The 22,917-nt window shown below is 34.5% G+C and overlaps 1 protein-coding gene across 2 annotated transcripts in view; it reads left to right on the top strand.

Moving 5' to 3' along the window:
• The window catches only part of LOC105339303 (uncharacterized), a 48,518-nt gene extending 26,740 nt beyond the window's left edge, over positions 1–21,778 (top strand). Inside the window, exons 1-7 of one of the 2 annotated variants that reach the window (XM_066081044.1) lie at positions 16,486–16,591; positions 18,057–18,187; positions 18,838–19,032; positions 19,308–19,433; positions 20,876–20,935; positions 21,179–21,295; positions 21,558–21,778. In XM_066081044.1, the coding sequence (XP_065937116.1) occupies positions 16,581–16,591; positions 18,057–18,187; positions 18,838–19,032; positions 19,308–19,433; positions 20,876–20,935; positions 21,179–21,295; positions 21,558–21,667 (750 nt within the window). In that variant the 5' untranslated portion in view covers positions 16,486–16,580 and the 3' untranslated portion in view covers positions 21,668–21,778. Of the gene's footprint in view, positions 1–16,485; positions 16,592–18,056; positions 18,188–18,837; positions 19,033–19,307; positions 19,434–20,875; positions 20,936–21,178; positions 21,296–21,557 lie in introns of those variants that run through there. The other variant, XM_066081043.1, reaches the window with a different exon arrangement.
• The last annotated feature ends 1,139 nt before the right edge of the window (positions 21,779–22,917 follow it).

Here is a 22,917-nt window from a genome sequence, read left to right as displayed (position 1 = left end):
CCTGTTAATGGTCGTATAAACCTAATATCTTTTGAAGGACTGTACCTAATTGGGACCCAACCCTCACCAAATATAAAAACCAAAATATGGGATACAGGATGTAAGCCAGCCCCATGAAAAATATCGCCATTATAACTGTTTTATGCAAAATTTCCTATTTTTGCCAGGCTGGTTCAGCCTTTTAATGGTCGTGTAAACCCACCTCCTTTCAACGGTTGACTTAACAGTTCAGGGGACCTATCCCCACAAAATCTAAAGGCCCAAATATTTGATACAAGTTATAAACCAGCTCCTTAAAAGATCTTCCCAACACAACTGTATTAAACAAAATGTCCTTTTTTTGCCAGGCAATCTAAGCCCAATTCCTTTTGAGGGTACAATAGCATTATTCCCGCTGAATAGGAAGGCCTGAATATGGTATACATCGTTTTAGCGAGACCCTTGAAAGATATTACTGTTATATTTGTCAATATTCAGTAAAACACGCTTATAACGAAGTCCCAGGGATGGCCAATTTAACTTCGTTATAAGCGTAATTCGTTATATCCGTCAAGTTTACAACATAAAATAGAGACTTGGGGAATGGAATTCACTTCGCTGTAAGCGTCAATTCATTATAAGCGTGTTCGCTATAACCGTGTTTTACTGTATATCTACGCTTAATCTTACCAAAAGGTCAGCAGTAGATGGCCCAGGTCCCCAATTCCAAAGAAACACATCTGAACGGCTCCAGGACATGGGTATAAAGGCGATGAACAGTGCTCAGCTGTAATTGAGCAGGGGCTCGTAACATCAAGAGTACTTTAGTCTAAGAAAGTGCTTAAGGTCAGACGACACGTTCCTCAATTTTAGATAACTTTTTCCAGGAATTTGTTAATGGTTTACAACTACTTTGACAAGCTTTCTTGCAAAAAAATAGGGTACCTTACCAGGCATTTCTGCAAAATACTAGAGTATACAATTTCCTATATAATACACTTGAATTGCTGATATAAAAATAAATACATCTACAGCACAGTAAAATTCACTATAATAGAACTATATCTTCGCCGGGGCGGGGCCTTGAACTCACGACCTCAAGAACCTCTACGCTTCTGACAGTGAGCGGCCACGGTTCTAACCACTCGACCATTTTACATATACCAAAATACAAGTAAATTCTGATCATTTTTAAAGTAATTATAAAATTAAAATGTTTTATAGGAACTCTTTATCACGAGGAGATACAAAAAAGATTCTCGAGGAACGTGTCGTCTGACCTTATGTACATTTTTAGACCTAAGTCCGTAACTAAAAGAGTGCCTAGCTAAGACAATTTACCCAAAACTTAGGCGGTCAGTAGAGGTGACTTAAGTATGTCTTAAGTATTGTTTTCACACATTTAGAAGTTTTATTGTTATTAATTATTTAAATTCAGTATATGATTACAGAGTATTAATCCCTTGATGATATTTACACAGAATGAATATATTAATATTCACCAATATAATTTTTTTTTATTTGATTGATATAACAAGATATCTGTGAGCCAATGCTCACTAGTGATACCCCCGCTCTGATGTGAATATGCAAAATAAGCAAAGTCGACATTTAACAGAAAGCTGGCATCCGATTGGTACAGAAATATATCCCACAATATGGCACGCCTAAGCAAATAGTGTGTTAAAATTTCAAGCATCTGCGATAAATAGCTGCTGAGAAATCTTTGAGGAAAATTTGATTGAAAATTTTGGCTAAAATAAACAAAGTACTCATTTAACAGGAAGTTGACGTACGATTGGTACAAAAATATATCCCACGATATGGCATGCCTTAACAAACACTGTGTAAAAATTTCAAGCATCTGCAATAAATAGTTGCTGAGAAACCTTTGACGAAAATTTGTTTGAAAATTTTGGCTAAAAATAAGCAAAGTCATTATTTAACAGGAAGTTGACGTCTGATTTGTACAAAAATAAATTACACAATATGGCATGCCTATACAAATACTGTGTTAAAATTTCAAGCATCTGCGATAAACAGTTGCTGAGAATTCTTTGACAAAAATTTGTTTGAAAAATTTTGCTAAAAATAAACAAAGTGGTCATTTAACAGGAAGTTGACGTCTGATTGGTACAAACATATATCCCACGATATGGCATGCCTATACAAATATTGTGTAAAAATTTCAAGCATCTGCGATAAATAGTTGCTGAGAAATCTTTGACGAAAATTTGTTTGAAAATTTTGGTTAAAAAATAAGCAAAGTCGTCATTTAACAGGAAGTTGACGTCCGATTGGTACAAAAAAATATCCCACGATATGGCATGCCTTAAAAACACTGTGTAAAAATTTCAAGCATCTGCGATAAATAGTTGCTGAGATAAATGCGACAGAAATTTTTGTTATGGACGGACAGACAGACAGACACCCAAGGGTAAAACAGTATACCCCCTCTCCTTCGGAGCGGGGGTATAAATAAACATAGTGGTCGTAATAATCTGTCACATTTTCCATCGGTAGTATGCAAGTGGACTGCTGAATAGGCTGTAAACACGTAATGGTCGGTTTACAAGAAGTAACTGCATATATAAACTCGCGAAACTTGAGAAACTAAAAGAAGGACGTTCAAAGACAGAAAAACCCTTAGCGATTTTAAAGACGACGACTGCCTCATTTCAATATATCGACTTAATGAAGAAATATATTATACCCAGAATATTTGAATTGCCTTATTGGTGAGGTAAGAGATGGAACAAAAGATAAAAAGAAATCCACTATATAATTACATCAAGTTCTACGGCATCGCAATATTACGCCACAGGCAGTCTTCGAGAACGACTAAAATAGTGAATATTCGTCAAAGCAAACAAGCAACAACAATAGACTGAAAATATTGTCCGAGATCCATCGCTTTGAGCTTTTAAAATTTTTTAGGCACATATGTATATATACTCATGCCACCTTGAATGTTGTGTCTGTACATTTACATCTACCCCATTTAATATCAAAGATGTCATGCACGTGTGTCTATAAAAACCAATACATTCAAATTCGACAAAAGGAATGAAAAATACGTTTTTACTTTTTAATATAAACATGACTTAGCTAAGACATTGCTAAGTTTGCTTTATGTTACGGTATAAGACATACTTAAGTAGGACTTATGTAGGTCCTAAGATTCCGCCTAAGTCCTACTTATGACCCTACTTAAGTCAAAATCTTAGCATGCTTTATGTTACGAGCCCCTGTATTGATAAATAGCACCGAGCCCGACGTAAATACCACATTACTATTACAAATGTATTATTCGAAATTTTCCTGTTAATGGTCACGTAAATCCAATTCCTTTTGAGGATCGACTAGATTTTCCTAAGGCCCCATCTCCACCAGTTGTTGAGGACCAAAATATTGAATAAAAGGTGTTAAGCAGCCCAATTGAGAGATAATCCCATAATATCAGTATTATACAAAATTTCCTATTTTCACCAGGCTAGGTCAGCATTTTAATGGTCGTGAAACCCCAATTCATTTTAAGGAAGGAGTCTTCTCGCTATCAAACATACTTCTTATAATAAGAGATTCATGAAATTTTGACGCAGTAAAACAGATCATATAACCAAATGATTTAATCAATTAATTAATTTGATCTCCTTCTTTTAGCATAAAGGTCAGGTCAAGGTCATTACCTTTTTTTCTCAAGTTAAAGGATGATAAAAATAAATGTAGTTCTTTGCAGTTATGTAGACATCTGTTTAAGATATGAAGATTCTATTCTTCAATGAAATGATAGAATATCAGAATGTCTATCAGCTTATACTACTGAATCGGAATTGAAACTAAAATTGATATTGCTTAGCCCGCATTTCCTCAATTTTTTTGTTTAATTTTGAAGATTTTTTTGATTATTTTTTTATGCTTCCAATCTTTAAATATTTCAGATTTTTACGTATTATGAAGACTTTATATAAAGATATAAATTAACAGAGATGTTAATATAATTGAGCATCTAAGAAGAACTTATTTTAAGGATTTTTCACACAAATCAATGTATAAATTAGGCTCTTTAAAAAGCTTATAAAATGTAATTCGATAGGCAAATCTTATCCTAAAAGCAAATTCTGAAACCCAAGTATAAATCATTAGTTCCCATTAGTTAAACATTCCAATATTGATGTTATTGTTTTAAAAATGCTAAAACTGACTCATTAATCTACAGCAATTCTCAAGTGCAAAACATGTGATCTTTTCCTTCGCCAATATTCTGTCAAAAATATTGTACTTGTTAGATTCTAAACATTGATTACTATTTCTATGCCAAGTTGTATAATAGTAAAAAAGAAAGAAAAATATACTATTTTAATTTCTTTTCACATTGATTTAATAGAAAATAAATCAAATTTACGTTTAAAAAGTCGAAAACCAGAAAAGACTCCTTCCTTAAGGGTCAACTGGAACCTTCCTAAACATCATCCTCACCAAATATCAAAGCCTAAATACGGGATAGAGAGTGTTAGTCAGCCCCTTGAAAGATTTACCTATTACAACTGTATTATACGAAATTATCTATTTTTTGTTAATATAGCTAACCCTGTTAATGATTGTGTTAACCCCTTTTGAAGATCGACTGTACTGTTCTAAGGCCACATCCCCATCAAATATAAAGGCCCAATTATTGGATACAGGGTGTTAGCCAGCCCTTGAAAATTTTGCCCATCACACCTGTAATGTATAAAGTTACGTTTATTTTGACTAGACTCAATTTGGCCTCATCCCCACCAAATATAAAGGTCGATATAGGAAATACGGGGTGTTAGCCAGCCCCTGAAAAGATAACCCCATCACAACTTTGTATTATTTTCATTATTTTTTGACAGGCTAACATAACTTGTTAATGGTTGTTTAAACCCAATTCCTTTTGAAGGTCAACTGCATTTTCCTGGGGCCCTGCCCCCACCAAATATGAAGGTTCAAATATAGAATACAGGCTTAAAGCAAATTTAACCCTTTGATAAATATCCCCATAATAACTGCATTATACGAATTTTTTTTAATTTTAACCAGACTCGCCAAGTCTCTTAATGGTCGTGTAAACCAAATCCTTCTGAGGGTCAACTGGAATTTTTGTAAGCCCAATCCCGACCAAATATGACGGCCAAAATATGGCATTTAGTGTGTTAGCCATCCCCTTTAAAGATATTCCTCTAACAATTGCATAACACGAAATTTTCTTTTTGTGTCAGGCTATCTAAGCCTGTTACTGGACGTATAAACCCAATTTCCTTTGACGGTCGATTAGAGGGTCCTGAGGCCACATATCCACCAAATACGTAAGCCAAAATATGGGATACAGAGTGTTAGCCAGTCCCTTGAAAGATATTCTTATTATAACTGTATTATACGAAATTTTCTATTTTCGGCAGGCTATCTAAGCGTGTCAATGGTCAAACCCAATTCCTTTTGAGGGTCGATTAGATTTTCCTACAGTAGGCTAGTTCAGCCTTAAATGGTCGTGTAAACCCACCTCCTTTAGCGGTTGACTAAACATTTCCAGGGCCCATCTATACAAAATCTAAAGGCCAATATATCGAATACAGGGTACATGTATATAAGCCAGTCCCTTGAAAGATCTTACCATCACAATAGTATTATAAAAAATGTCCTATTTTAGCAATGCAATCTAAGCCTGTAAATGGTCGTGTAAACCGAATTCCGTTTGAGATTATACAAAATTTCCAAGTTTCGTCAGGCAAGATAAAACTGTTAATCATCGTGTAAACCCAATTCCTTTTGAGGGTCATATAGATCCCCCCCCCCCACACCCACCAAATATGAAAGCCCAAATATTGGATATAGTGTGTTAGCCATCCCTTTGAAAAATATTCCTTTTACCATTGCCTAACATGAACTTTTCTATATTGGCTATCTAAGCCTGTCACTAGACATGTAAACCAGCGATCCCTTGAAAGATCTTCCCATTAGAACTTATTTAACGATTTAAAAAAAAATTCCCAGTCAAGCTAATGTTAGTGGTCGTGTAAACCTAATTTCTTTTGACGGTCGCCTAGACGGTCCTGAGGCCCTATACCCACCAAATACGAAATCCGAAATATCGGATACAGGGTGTTAGCCAATCCCTTGAAAGATCTTGGCATCACAATTGTATTATACGAATTTCCCTATTTTCGCCAGGCTAGCTTAACCTGTAACGTGTAAGTCTAATTCCTTTTGAGGGTCGACTGGATTTTTCTGGGGCCCTACCCGTAACAAATATGAGGGCCCAAATATGGGATACAAAGTTTTAGTCAGCCCCATTGAAAGGTATTCCCATTATAACTATAATATACAAATTTTCTAATTTTCACCAGAGTAGCTGAGCATGTTAATGGTCATGTAAACCCGATTCTTTTCTAAGGTATATCGGACTATGCTAGAGCCCTATCCTTATTAAATATCAAAGCCCCAAATTTAGGATATAGGTTGTAAGCCGGCCCCTTGAAAGATATTCTCATTATAATTATAATAGAAAAATTCCTATTTTCGACAAGCTAGCTAAACCTAGGCCTGTTAATGGTTGTGTAAACCCAATTCCTTTTGAGGGTCGACTGGATTTTTGATAGGATTAATTCCAACCAAACATGAAGGACAAATATGGGATACAGGGTGTTAGTTCGATCGTTCGATTACGTGATATGTTTCATATAAGTCTTGAAGGTATCAGCGACTAGAACATCACGTGACACACCTTTTGGCTTTTAAACAAGGTAAAATATTCTAAATTTAAAAACAACCCAATGAGTGATATGTAGCTGTCCATTCTTAAAAATAATGGATAGAAAACTGTTTTTTTTTTTAAATAATGAACAGACAGGTAAATTGTTGACTTATTGGACGGTTAAAGGTAAGTTGTAAACAAGAATAAAAACCTCACATTTGCAAATAAAGAAATAAATCGAAATGATTACCGATAATTACAACGATGTTGACTATGACAACACCATGGAGGCTGTCGATCGCAGTTAGAGTGCCGTCAATACCACGAACAAACCACTCGATGAAAAAAAGAAAAATACTGAATTCAGTTTTGTTTCTTGTTTCAGATGCGTCATCGGACCTTCCATGGTATTTGAAAATACAGTGGATTTTGTTTAACGTTTCCACGCTAACCGCTGTCGCCATCACGCTGTTGTATTACTCACTTTTATCTCTAGGTCAGTATGAAACCAACATGCTAGTTCAATGGACAAGTCCTTTAAACATTACTAAAATAAATCCCTAAAATTACTTAAATCAAATCAAAATGACAAAAAATTGCACAGATATTGAACGTAAAACTCATTACACACCGCACGTAATGTTAACATTTAACTCACAACGCACGTTATAATGCAAAACTCACCGTACAGACCTACAACTTTAAAGTTACTGAATAGAACTACATTAAAGTGAATTCTAAATTAATTTTTTCGACGATTGAATAACATTCATGCATATTAAATCTTTAAAAAATCTTTAAGTTTAGATTTGAAGAAACTTTTCTTTTTATTACCCTTATCAGATTCTACACCCAACATGATCATGAAACACGCTATTACTTCTGTGTACGCGGTACTGAGCCTGGCTGTGAGCGCCAAACCAGTGCGCCTTCTACACGTGTACCAGGCCTTGCTGTTCTCAGTGGTGTACTGCGTCTTCTCATTGGTCTACCAGAAGGCGGGGGGGCGGGGCTATCTACACTGTGCTGGACTGGGACAAAATGCCCAACACAGTACTGCTGTCCCTGGGAAGTGTTCTTGTCATGGCACCCATGGTTCATGTAGTCATGTTTACTATTTATAGGTCACGGGTGATGGCTTGGAGCTCTTGCTGTCCGAAAAGACAAGTTTGTGATGAGGTCGACGTGGGTAGAAATGGCGATTTTGACGGTTCAAGGCCAGAGAATAATGACACGGATGAAATTCATCATGACAGTGTTATGTAAAGTCAGACTCCGTGGCCGCGGATAGAAAAGAGTTCTCTGCAAAATTTTATCGTTGATTGTACGTTTGTTTCATACCAATGTTGTAGAGCATGCGCAGTTTTCTCCATAGTGGCTTTTCCCATGGAAAACCAGCTGTATAGTAGCCTAGGCTACTATGGTACTGATTTTATGAGAATTTAAAAAAAAAAATATTTGAAACCCAGAAAGGATTATAATCAATGTTTTACACCCCCAGGTTGCATATACATGTATTCATATGTACAGGTTGATTATCGTTTTGTCGATTTATTTTTATTTTAGACAATAATTAAAATTGAACATACGTATAATGAAATATATACATTTTAATTTAGGTAACTATTTGATAATTTACCTAGTTAGACAAGATATACACTCATATGCATAACCATCTGTTAAAATTTGTAAATTTTTTTTAATAAATCTATCAGTCCGTTTGTCTGTTTGTGAATTTTTTTCAAAGCTTAACCTCTTTGAAAGAACTGAAGGATCTTGTTGCAACATCCAAGTAGAGAGAAAATACATTCATGAAATGGTTTAATCAGATTGGGCAAGACGTTGTTCATATTTAATTTAGTTGTTCTTAGTTGATATTTCAGACTTGATAAGAATTATTCATTTAATATTTTGACTTTTGTAATTATGCGCATATGTGCGAAATTCGAAATCAAATGAATCTTGTTTATTCTTCTTTCGTATGAATTCACATTAAATTGAACAAAGTTGTGAAAAGTTGTGAACAATAATCAAAATATCTTTGATTTATATTCAATGCTTCAGTTTTTTTCACTCTGATCTTTACGAATGGATTTAATACAGCAATTGAAATTTTAATTGTCGTTACATCCTGTTGTCACCGGAAACGATTAATTTGTTTTAATCTTTAATATTTTGTAAGGTTTATATTGGTTTGATATTGAATGCATAGTATGTATTTTGTTTTAACATTGACTGATGCATTTGCTAGATTTTTGGTCTTAAGATTTCCCGGTGACTCGAGTAAAGATTTCTCATTAGTTGACCCGCGCTCATTAATTTATCTTGAAATTGACGAATTGCAATTGTGTTACGTTTTAATATGATTGAATAATTTTTTTTTTATAAAACTTTCTTTAAAATATTATGAAAAAAAGTGATTTAACCCCCCCTTTTGTATTTTCCTTCCGTGCATCAGACCTTTTGATCTTTTGTTTGTTTTTACAGTTTTTAAAACAATTTCACGTAAATGGAATATTTTGTAGTAGATGTCTCGTAAGGATTTCAGATAGTCCTCCGTCTGAATTTGACTATTATTTTAAACTTTGGTTTAAATGATAAAAAATTATTTCAGCATTAAAACGGCCACTCAAAAACTTAAAATTATACCAGTAATATGTGTTTAAATTCTATACCTCAATTTTTTTTTCATATTATCATATTTTTAAAAGATCTTTAATTCTAACGGTATTGATATTAAATCTCTAGATTTTGGGAACAAAGGGGGAAATACATTTCTACTCCTTAATCCTTCCTCTGCAAAATAAAGTTAAGATTGGTTAATTGCATGCATTTTTTCTGGGAAAATTTTAATACATAGAGAATAATACATGGCAAAATCTGTATCACATCCCAAATCAAACCGATACCCTTATATCAGCCCGAGGGCCGAATGCCATAGGGTTGATAATGGTTGATATGGCATATGATATAGATTTTGACATGTATTGTTGATTTATTATATACATGTATTTGAATTTAGAAAGCTAACGTTAGTTTTCATTTTCAAGTTAAAACACTTACAAGCTTTAGGCATTATATCACAGTGACTGTCTTCAAACCGCGAATTTTTGACGTTCAAATATATTGTAAAGTCATCTCTGTTGAAATGTTCAGATCATGACGCCATAGTTTCGACTTAACATATGCACAAAAAGAAAATAATAATAAAAGGTACAAAGGTGTTCCGGAAAGATGTAATAAAGGGTGATGATACGGGGGTGTGATAAATATAGAATATCACACTTTTGTTTTGATCTCGGCCCTGGTATCAGCCCGAGCGGTTGGTATCGGCCCAAGCCCGAAGGTGTGATGTTGTTTATATCATATATCTAAAATCAAAGACTTTAATTCAAATTTAAATTCCAAATAAGGAATATAATTTTTCATGAAGAAGCTAATGATTTTTTTTTCGGATTTACAAAACTTGTTCGTTTTTATTTCTTTTTATATGTGTTGAAACTGTAAGAGTTGTCGGAATTTGTTGACAAACCATTGTCATTTGAAATACAGTAGAAGGGAATCTGTCATCTGAAATGAAGCACTATCTTCTAGAATTCAGAATTATCGCGAGAGAAACTTCCCTCCTACGCAGCTTCGTTATGAGTCAAATTCTTTCACTGGGATTTCGTAAGTTTCCCGTCAGATTCCATTCATAAAGATCCATACTGTGATAGCAACTATAGAAAGTTGATTGAGAACGTTCATAAGCGGGTCCATAACTTTAACCCCTTAATTTTTACAGTCTAATCTCTGGTTTTCTAAGATTAAGTCTCGTTCCATCTTTCTCTATATCCTGCATAATTTAAACGTTGATTGATATCAAATAAAGCGTGCTATTGTTCTAAATACACAACCGTTGTGTAGGTTACCTCCCCTTACTTAGATATACATCACTCTTTGGCGCTATTTTTGAATTATTATTTTTCAATTTTCGGTATTAAATAAAAATATTCAGACTTGTAAGGTGATAATTTGTATTATGTATTCGTTATTCTATCGTTATTTCACAAACTAGTCTTAATTTAAAGCAGAGATATATCGAAATTATCAATTTCAAATTTGAGGGCAATACTCCCCCTTGACGACGGGCTGAGACAGAGAAATATCAGCCCCGAGGGCGATACAGCCCTAGTTTCCGGTTGCTGTCTCACTTAGTCCAAAACACGTGTATCAGGGCTGATACACTACTAGGTATAAGATATAGGCGCGTACCACTGCTCATATCAGGGGTGCAAGTATCGAATATCACACTGTTGTTTTGATCTCGGCTCTGGTATCAGCCCGAGCGGTTGGTATCGGCCCAAGCGCGAAGGGCGTGGGCCGATACCATCCGAGGGCTGATACCAGGGACGAGATCAAAACAACAGTGTGATGTTGTTTATATCATATATCTAAAATCAAAGACCCTTACCCAAATTCAAATTCCAAATAAGGAATATAATTTATCACAAAGAAGCTATAGATTTTTTTTCGGATTTACGAAACTCGTTCGTTTTATCCTTTTTTATATGTGTTAAGAACTGTATGAGTTGTCGGACTTTGTTGACAAACTATATATGTCGTTTGAAATATATAGAAGAAGAGAGTCTATCGTCCTATATGAAGCACTATCTATTATCGAGAGAGAAACTTCCATCCTTCGCAACGTCGTAATGATTCAAATTCCTTCACTGGGATTTCGTAAGTTTCCTGTCAGATCCATTCATAAAAATCCATACTGTAAGACCTATAGGGCCTAGCAAGTTGTTTGAGAATGCATAAGCGCGTCCATTACTTTAATCACTTAATTTTTACAGTCAAATCTCTGGTTTTCTAAGATTAAGTATCGTTCCATCCTTCTATATATCCTCCATAATTTAAATGTTGATTGTTATTAAATATAGGGTGCTATTGTTCTGAATACACAACCGTTGTGTAGGTTACCTCCCTTTGCTTAGATACATATCACTCTTTGGCGCTATTTTTGAATTATTATTTTTCAATTTTCAGCAATTAATAAAAATATTCAGACGTGTAAGGCGATGCTTTGTATTATTTATTTGTTATTCTATCGTTATTTTACAAACTAATCTTAATTTAAAGCAACGATATTTGGGAATTAGCGATTTTAAATTTGAGGGCAATACACCTCCTTGACGACGGGCTGAGACAGAGAAATATCAGCCCCGAGGGCGATACAACCCTAGCTTCCGGCTGCTGTCTCACCTAGTCCAAAACACGAGTATCAGGGCTGATACACTACTAGGTATATGATATAAATCTGTATCTTATACAAGGTATATTATGATTTGTAACACGTATATATCTGAAATAATAATTAAGGGTAATAAATGCATTTATTAATATTTTATACATAACATAAAATACCTGTTTTATTACCCCTGATACGATAAAGGTAAAGTTACGCGCCATCATTACTCTTTAGTTCACCTTTTGTTGCACCTTTTTCTAACATCTTTGCACTAATTATTCGTATTTCGGAATATTTTGGATTTTTTTTTTGGTTTTTTCTTTTCATCGATGCATATTTGCAGTTTGAACTTTGACGTTTTGACATGGACATTTTTTTATATAAAGAAAAAGCCTCAATACATTTAAGCGTAAAAAATACGCGGGTTTGGATATTAGAAAACTAGAATACAGCTGAATAAAGATTTTCACATGAAAATATTATCGAGTTATCTATCAAAAATATGATCAACAATGCATAGCAAAATCTGTATCAGTCAAAATTTGCTCTCAACCGATATCAGCCTTATGGCCTTTTGGATGATATTAGAGTCTCGAGTTGATTGTGGTCTGTGTGCTCGATACAGATTTTGCCATGTATTATTTTCTATTTATTGCCACGAACGGTCCGCCATAAACATGACCCTAATGTAAAACATTAATGGAAAATACATTATACAGTTGGTTTTCCGTAGGGGTAATCTGGCTATAAAAGAGAAGAAAACCCACTTAATAGTCAGCTTTCCGTGTATGGAGGGTAATCGTGTTCAAAAATCCAGACATGTAAACTTGTAATTCCGAATATGCAATCGTGTTGATGTGTGAGCCTGAGCATGAATATGTGTAATTCTGATCGTGTAACCTATAAAACTCGGGCATAAACACGTGTAAGATTTGACTCAGCTCCTTCGCATGATGCACATTTTGCAACTTTATTGATTACATTAGTTATTTAAACCTTCAACTTTGCACACTTTCAATCCGTAGTTTCTGCGTTTGTAACTTCAGGCTCGGCAATAGCACATCTGACATGATACAAGTTGACAAATGTAAAGTCTACAAGTTTGTCGAATTTTGACATGACCTTATATGGCAACTGCCTTGCTGCGGGAAAAGGCATGCCGTAACCGCCGGACCGGAATGAACGAAAAATAAACATAATATTCAGTTTAACTGTTGCAATAAGCTTTTAATGAACGACACCTTTTCTATCGAAAACACCGGTATTATTTTTAGAAAAAAAAATTGAGGTATGATTGAAACTGGACCAAACAGAAAGAGGTTCATGTAGAAAAAAAATCGTTGCCGATGTGACGAATGCGCTAATTTCCGTAATATAATTCTCATGGAATTATAAAAGGAAATGCCTAATATCTTATATATATCTCTAAAAAAAATTTGACATGTAATTTAAACTGGAATATAAGTAAATGCGTACTCTTTTCTAGAAACGAGACGGATCAAGAAATTTCCTAAGGGGGTAAATATATTTTGATCGGCATGGGGTTCGAAGACCGCCGTGAGGTCCCATGTAACTCCATTGCTTCTGAATTCTAAGAATTTTGAGAGTGAATTTTTAACCGGGTTTCCGATTATTGAAATAGCAAAAATTGCAGACGGGTGAGTGGCTGTCAAAAAGGTACCCTTATTGTACCGATAACTCCTCGAACAGTTTTCAAGATAGGAAGTTGTTCTTTTGCAGATCATTTATACGTATATATCAGAAGTATGCAAATTGCTAGGATTTTGATTTCTGATTATTTATAAAAATATCAGCTGTTGAACTTAGTCATTTTTGGGCAAAAACATTGCATATAGAGTACCCCATTTGTACTCTTGTTATTTTTCTGAATTAGTTAGAATAAACTACCTGCAAGGATTTGGTAATTTTTCGCGGAAAAATTTATGTTACTTTACATGTATTTATACCTTTTGTTGTTGTGTAAGTGAAAGATAAATAATAACACAATCTTCAATAATAATATAAAAAACTAGCGCATATTTTTTTGCGCCGTAAATTGAAGTTTTACTATGGGAGGCACTGTAGCTCAAAGATCGTCCATCTGTATTTTTAGACAGGGAGCTACAGACCTGCAGCTAGTTCACAAGTGGCTGTAAAGCTGTATTATACTAGCTCTCCAGAAATTTTTTATCAGCCAACTTCACAAAGTGAGTCTGTATTGAACCGACATTCAGGACGTCATACTTAATCCCGTAATAATTGCTTAAAATGTTTTTTAAAAAATGTCAATTTTTACCTGCATGATAGGCTTTTTTTCTATATATTGCCGACAATGCAAAGAAACATTTCTTAAAATAATTTATACACATTTTAATTTCACGACAGTTAACCTTATCTTTGGAATTTTTATTCATTTTTTTAAAAGAGGGTGTCGCTTCTTATGTATCATATTACCGGGTAATCACAATCTCAAAACCAATGTTTTTAAATAGTATGTTTTTCTTATCGATAACTTTGCAACTCAGCTGACGGACCCCGTGTAATTTTTCGCGTGGAGGGGGGGGGGGGGGGGTCTTGTCACAACTTTGTGGTAGCGATAAGGATGCATTTGGAGATATTTTCTTAATTCAGCCGAGGCCTATACTTTAACAATTTGTTGCATGTACTCTAATAACAGTGGCGTCGGAAGCAAATTGAAAGGGGGGGGGGGGGGGCTAAACTAATCATGAAAAATATTGACAAGAATTCCCATAATCATGAAAATTCTAATCCGTGGGGGAGGGTATACCAATAACTCCAATCTTACCTGCCCAATTTCCCCCCCCCCCCCCCCCCCCCCAAATCATGAAATTCCTAATCCGTGGTGGTGGTGGTGGTGGTGGTGGTGGGGGGGGGGGGGGTGCTAGTATACCTACTATGACTCTAATTTTCAATATAACTATTAATATTTCATTCTCTTTAATGTCTTTTAAGGAACACTTTTGTTTGTTGCGAGGAAAAAGTAGGGGGGTTGATTCATCCCTGTTGCTATGTTCCTAATGGTTAGGTCTAACTTGGCAAAAAAGTGGGTTGGGGGGGGGGGGCTAAGTCCCCCACCTCCCTAGCCCCCCTCCCAGTTCAGACGCCTATGAATAAAAATGCGTATATATTTTTATACACGTGTATTCAAACAAAGTCATTAAATGTATTTTTTTCAGTTCTTAGAGGATATCTGAAGCCGATCGAATTCTTTACTCGCATTTTTTATACATTCTCTTGATAAAATGTACACCAATCTCATAATTTAATTTTCCGAAAAATAATACTCTATGAAATGTTGTTATCCAGAGATAATATGATTATAGGCTTACCTAATTTTTTTTTTTATTTATTCAGTCCCTATTCCGGCGATTACGGCATGCCTTTACCTGCAGCTAGCCTTTTTCTCTCAGTGACGTCACTGTTTCCATATAAGGTCATGTCAAAATTCGACAAACTTGTAGACTTTACATTTGTCAACTTGTATCATGTCAGATGTGCTATTGCCGAGCCTGAAGTTACAAATGCAGAAACTACGGATTGAAAGTGTGCAAAGTTGAAGGTTTAATTAACTTATGTAAACAATAAAGTTGCAAAATGTGCATCATGCGAAGGAACTGAGTCAAATCTTACACGTGTTTATGCCCGAGTTTTATAGGTTATACGATCAGAATTACACATATTCATGCTCAGGCTCACACATCAACACGATTGCACATTCGGATTTACAAGTTTACATGTCTGGATTTTTGAACACGATTACCCTCCATATCCGTGGGGGGAAACACTGCGATATAGCCATTTTCCGGGGGGAAAATGGCGAGGGGGAAAAGGCACGATATAACATAGGTATATACACGGAGGCCAAATATTGGGGAACGATATTGTGCATGCACTAGCATGCAAGTAAAACCTTTTGACTGAAAGGCGTTTGGCCCAAACACTGAAATCAATGAAGCTGTGATACGGGGATATAGTTGTGTCATATAATTGCTCATTTATTTTATACCATTATGAATTAATATAAACAGATAAAGATTTCTTGAAAAAAAAAAACCCAGACATTTTTTGTTGTATAGACCCCTAATGTACGTATATCTGATAACATATTAATTCTTTCTCCTGATTTCTTTTCGCATGGCATAGTCTTGGTATTGAACAAGCGTTTTGGCGAAAAAAAAATTTAACTACATATATACTGGTATTTCAAATTCCATTTACACTATTTGTAGATCACTGCACGACCGTCAATGACTAATTTAAAAAATACCTAAATGTATATGCAAGGAGCTTGACCTCTGTCAATTTTGAAGACAGATATAACAGTCATGCTCTATTGATCACGATCTTAGGGGAGATAATTGCATTCAAGAAAAATCAAAGAATTGCTGCACTGACTGAATCTATTTACAAGTTATTTATTATGCAAATGTCCGACGTGCGTCTAAAAGTAAAGCTAAATGACGCTGGTCGGCGAGTATAAGCAAGGTCACGGGATTTGTTGACACTAAATATAGTCACTTCTTTCTCTCTGAGAAAAATGAATTGTCTTACCCTACATATTATTTCTGGGAACAGAAATTCAGTATGTAATATGGACGTGTTTTGGCACGTTGGAATTTGCAGGAAGCAGCCATGTTCAACTTGTGAGTATTAATATATATATTTTATGAAGTTCAAAGTGTATATCTGAATATTAATTTTATAAATTCATTAAAAGATTTTTCATGCATAACGAAACAAACGCCTACCGCCAGATGAATGTATAAGAAAAACAGACATAAACTCTTAAGTGGGCTGGATGGCTTTGACCAATTTTGTACCATACTTATCTCCTTAAATAGAAAAGTTTTCTATAAAGATATAAAAACAACCCATTTTTATTTAGAATAAGTCTGGGGTTTCCGTAATAATTAATAGTAGTTTTTGGTGAAAAATATCATATTTAAAGATTTAAGTAAAATCCGGTTTGAGTTGTAATTATCATCCAGTCTCCTTTTATCCACGATCAATGTATAGTGAGCACTTTAAGAAACGAATGCCAACATTTACATTTCTGATCCTTTTGTAAATATCGTAGTTTCATAAATTAAGATCGAAAGTTTCAATAAATCTTGCTACTATAATGAATGTAAAAATTCTCGATTCGATCCGAAAATCTTTTATAAGGCCTGTATTTTCGCGCCGTAATGAACGTATGGACGTCACGTGATATTGTTTTTATATCAGCTCCACTAATAAGTGTGGTGGATATAATCTTCTTCATCCTGTTCTTCCTGTTACTTTGTGTGATCTTCGTTATATAACAAATGTACTCTGGGTGTTGTGGTTATAATCTTCTTGATCTTCCTGTTTCTGTGTGATCTTCCCCTTATTTCAGCTCCACTCTGAGTGTGGTGGTTATAATCTTGTTCATCCTGATCTTCCTGTTATTTTGTGAGATCTTCCCTTTATTTCAGCTCCACTCTGAGTGTACATGTGGTGGTTAAAATCTTCTTGATCTTTCTGTTTTCTGTGTGTGATCTTTCTTTTATTACAGCTCTACTCTTAGTATGGTGATTAAAATTACAACTCCACTCTAAGTGTGGTAGTTATAATCTTGTTCATCCTGATCTTCCTGTTACTCTGTTTGATTTATTTTTATTACAGCTCCCTTCGGAGTGTGGTGGATATAATCTTCTTCATCCTGATCTTCCTGTTACTTTGTGTGATCTTTCTTGTATAACAACTCCACTCTAAGTGTGATGGTTATAATCTTCTTCGTCCTGATCTTCCTGTTACTTTGTGTGATCTTTCTTTTATAACAGCTCCACTCCGAGTGTGGTGGCTATAATCTTCTTCATCTTTCTGTTTCTTTGTGTGACCTTCTTTTTTTTACGGCTCCAATCTGAGTGCGGTGGCTATAATCTTCTTGATCTTCCTGTAACTTTGTGTGATCTTCCCTTTATTACAGCTCCACTCTAACTGTGATTGTTATAATCTTCTTCATCCTGATCTTCCTGTTACTTTGTGTTATCTTTCTTTTATAACAGGTCCACTCTAAGTGTGGTGGTAATAATCTTCTTCGCCCAGATCTTCCTGTTACTTTGTGTGATCTTCCCTTTATTACAGCTCCACGCTGAGTGTAATTGTTATAATCTTCTTCATCCTGATCTTCCTATTCCTGTGTATATTGAGATGTCGGATGAGGAGGACAGAACATAAGGAGCACGATCTCTATAACCTGTTCTTCTCCAGATCAGGTATGAACACATACAAAAACTGTACGAGGTCTCAAATGATCTTCCTTAATATAGAGTAACGGATGCGTCCGGCTGATATGAATGATTAGTCTTTTTTGTTAAACAAGAAATTAGCATAATCATTTTTGCGTTTTCTCCATTTATCCAGAAGATAATTTCGACAGCAATTTCTTTTTACATGTGATGATTTATTATGTTTTTGAGTAGCCTTTTGCTAGAGTGAACTTATTAAGTGCAATGATGTGTAAACGTACAAAATTCTTGCAAATCCAGCCTTTGCTGAGATTGAGGACCATTTCCTCCTCTCTTAAAAATCAGCAGTTGGGAAAGATATATTTCTCTGGCTGATTTCTAACATGTCTTTTGTCCAGCTGTGTATGGACAACTTATTGATTAAACTGAAAAAGGAACTGTGTATTCTACGACATTAATCAACGTCCTGAATGTGGTCTCTTTGCAACTCAATCTTAAAATAATGTAAAAAAAAAAAACAACCCAGAGAGATGTAAAATTAAGGTGCAAGAGGGATTAATAAGAGCACAAATTTTGATAATTAACGGGATATCGGAAGGCCAAGCTGAGTAGTTATAATTTTGATAAAGCACTGAATTACTGATGATTACTGTTTATATATTTTATTTCTGATAAAGCTCATAGAGGATCCATCCTCGTACCCAATCCACCGACTCTGGAGGTTTCTTCCGGGTCCAGGAAGTCGAGTACTAAATCACAGAAAAGACTCAGCTTAAGGAGGTGTTCACAGGGGGACAACAGAAGACACTCCCTGCAGTCTCTCTCCATAGAAACAGAGACTGGTCCCAAAATTCCCAACACTGCTAGAAGAGGTCAGTCCTAGGCACTGATAAGCACACTATATCATAGATTTACCTGTTAGACTGCCAATCAAAATATTTGTTATGTTATTTATTTTCCGGTCTATAATCAAAATCTTTTTCGATAAAATAAAAATCTTTATATTCTCACTATCTTCCGGTCAAACACGTACATGTATATTTTTCCCTAGAATTCCTTAGTATGGCTGTTGCGGGTTGATTTTTACTGCTTTTTTTTTTTTAAAAAGATACATGTATATTGTATTCGTTAATCGGTTCGCCCACAGGTCGGCGTGGATCCGCCCCCGTGGATCTGTTGGCTGACTCCATCAATATGTACAAAGGGAACGAGCTGACAGACCGGTACCGCCTGTTCCAAAGCCACCCGTCCACACCCCAACACAGGGAGGGAAGTAAGTTATGATCTTTACTGCACGCATATTTGTAAAGGGTTAAAACAAGCTCATGACTGCCTATTTCAGAATTACATGTACATGTAGAATTGAGCTGGACATGAAGCATTTTGCTTGGCGCCCAGGAACATAAGAAAATGCATATTTTCGTGAGGTTTGAAGACAGATAAGTTACATAGTGATACCGTAGTCTGCACTTTATACATTCATGTCGATCCGTGGATCTATGCCATCCCACCAGAAAGTGTACAAAATAGGATAGAATAGAACGAATTCGAATAAAACAAAACAGAATAGAATTAATTTCCAAATTAGGACATCATAAGGTATGACATATAACAATTATGATTCGTATAAATACACATAGAACAGTTTAGAAGATATAAACCTATTGGCTTATTGTTCGGTTTGTATATCAAATTAAGGACGTTGTTTACTCAGGGTTTGAGTTCTCAAATCCGGATTGTTAAAAAGTTCAATTTCATGAGTACAATTTGTTTTAAATACAAAAAGTATTTATGAAATGAATTATTATTGATATAACAATCGATATTTTTACTAAATCATGGGATTAGGCTCTGACAAAGTTTAATTTTTATCAAAACAGAGGAAATTCGGACTAAATTTTTCAGATTTTGTTTTCCACTGAAATATTTTTGGTAGTATTATAATATTTAAAGTTAAGATTTTATTTGCTAGTCAACATAATTTTGCATATTTTCTGTTGGTTTTATCTTGCTTTTTCTTTTAGATAATCGTATGGCACACACTACAAAAATACTGAAAAATGCTTTAAAATGATAAAAGACACCATATCTCAAAATTATGATCATTGACCTCATATAAATTTTATACCAGCAGAGAAAGGTCAATATACTTAGTTTAATACTATAAATGTTTTAGCACTATCATCATTCAGTTTTTTGTTATATTGAATCAAAAATGGGTAGTAATTTGAAAACTAATAGAGGAAATTCGGACTAGAATATCCATAAAAAATTGTGAATGAAAACTTAATGCTTTGTATCTATTTTATGTCACTACCATTCATAAACTGTATTTCATTTGTTAAAGAGTTAAGCAATTTGTATTATTTTCATAATTAAAAAAATCTGAATTATAGTGTAAAATTTTTATGGCTTTTTTTTTGAATTTTCAAAAAAGATTCAATGGTCATTAACTCAAAAAGTAGGTCATTGACCTACTTTTTTGAAAGTGAAGAATAACACTACCATGTAAGGTCTATAACACACAATAGTTGGTTTTTCATTATCATCAGTGGAATTTTTTTTTCACTCTGAGTAAACGTCATCCTTAATTTGAATGTGTGTCAACAAAGTACAGTCTATTATAACATGTACAGTCTAGGTAATAATTTGCAGAACAACGATATAGTTAAAACATATTTTGATCCATTACCTAAATAATTATTTCTTTCAAAGGTGAAAACAGCTCAGTGCCGAGTTTTCAGGACAAGAATTTTGTGAGCGCACGTAGAGTTGGTAGGTTCTTAAAAGCATCTACTTCATTCTGATTTAAATACCTGCTCGCTCGTGCTCTTGTAATAAGTTACAACAGTTAATATGTCTCTAAAATTGATTGAATCTTATTTTAAAGTCCCCTCACCGAGCAGTGAAGAATTGGTCTTAACATGTTTTAATAATTTACAACTATCCCATCTGCTAATTTTCTGGATTTTGTGATATGAATATAGTTTAATCTTGGCTTAACTGGTTCGTGTTTAGGACGGCGGGGATCCGCGCCCGTAGGTTTGTTATCGGACTCCATAAATTTGTACAGAGGGAACGAGTTGACCAATCGATACCCTTACTTCCGGTGTAACTCCTTTCACAAAGATTATAGTAAGTCTTGGTATATGTTTATATTAAACAGTTGATTATACTATAAAAATTACGCGACTCCATGGTTAATACAAATATTTAACTCAAATCTGCCATTTTTTAAAATTTGAATTAGAATTTCTAGCCTTACAGAAAGGAATTTAATAAAAGAAACAACTTGCTGTGCTAATATATGAAGATTTATTTACAATAAAAGATTATAACCAAAACTGTTTTTCAAAAACAGAGAGAAAAAAAATTACGGTATATTTTTTATTGACAGGTAAAAGACTTAATACACGCATCTCTACGCTAAGCTTTGCGGCGCATATGAATATACCGGAAGTAAAGGAGTCTTCCGGAAATGCATGTGGTACAACGCCTGATCCATGACAGCTTATCATAGGAGCAAATAAAGATCAAAATGGTTTATCTTGATGCTTTAATGAGATCTGGATTGGAACGTTTTAATATCCAGTGGCAAAGAATTTTATATGAACATCTTCAACGTTAAAAGTCTTAAACTCTTTGTAAGCATAATGAATTTTAAAAAATGTGAAAAATATTAACAAAAAATCACACTTAATAAAATTTTATCCAATTTTGTTACATGATTTGATAAAACTAATAAATAATCCAGTTAATATCCCCTTATTACGGCAATTCAAATTAACATAAATAACACCCCAGCAGCCACGTATCGGAGAAACACGTGCTACATGTAGAAGAGGTTACATTAATTGTATAATTCCTATTAAAAATTTGCTAAAACAAATCAGTTTGCCTTAGAGAGAGAGAAAGAGAGAGAGAGAGAGAGAGAGAGAGAGAGAGAGAGGAAGTTGACATTTGATATTGGAAACAATGTTGATATCTCTAAAAATTCTCGTAATTATAACAACGTTATATAAAGAAACAAATTGTACAGAAGCTTCCGTTTTTATATGATCAAATATGAACTGAAAGTAACGACAGTACATGATACAATTTGAGAATGTCGAATTTCCTTGTGTACTTACATGTACGTGTACCTAATTGCTACCAATGAATGATACGCTTCCTCGTATCATAATTATAAATGCCGTCATCAATTCTACAGAATTCCTCATTGTCTGTACAAACTTTATTTGTTCATTTTAAACGGTATTGTCCATTGCTTGCAATTGAATACTCGTAGTTACTACGGAAAATGAACGAAATCTAGAAGAAAATGTTTGTTGTAAATTTGGATTTTGATAAATAGTCAATATTAATCTAATTTGAGATTGTGTACGATGTAATACGTACAGGAATAAATATAATTATAGTTGCGAATACCGATGAAACGGAAGTACAGTATTAGCAAAAGCTCACCTTGTTTGAAACAGAAATACTGAAAAACTACATGTTCAGTCTAGGACGATTGATTTCCTTAGCTGGTCGCCATACATAGTGAATACATTATTTCTTTTTGAATGGATCTATCTTTATAGTATTAGACCCAACGTGGTCCCTTTGCACGAACAGCGGGAGGGTGGGGCAGTTTATCACCAAGGAGTTAACGTGAAAGGGCATAGGACAATGAAACGCTGCCGTATGCGTTTCTTATTTTTTATGGCGCATTTTGCTAATGCATTAATTTAGTACAGTAAGGAAGCGCCTTTCGG

This window comes from Magallana gigas, chromosome 4, assembly GCF_963853765.1.
Source record: "Magallana gigas chromosome 4, xbMagGiga1.1, whole genome shotgun sequence".
Lineage (NCBI taxonomy): Eukaryota > Metazoa > Mollusca > Bivalvia > Ostreida > Ostreidae > Magallana > Magallana gigas.
Note: the sequence above shows the minus strand (reverse complement) of the source record. Positions and strands in the feature narration are given on the sequence as shown.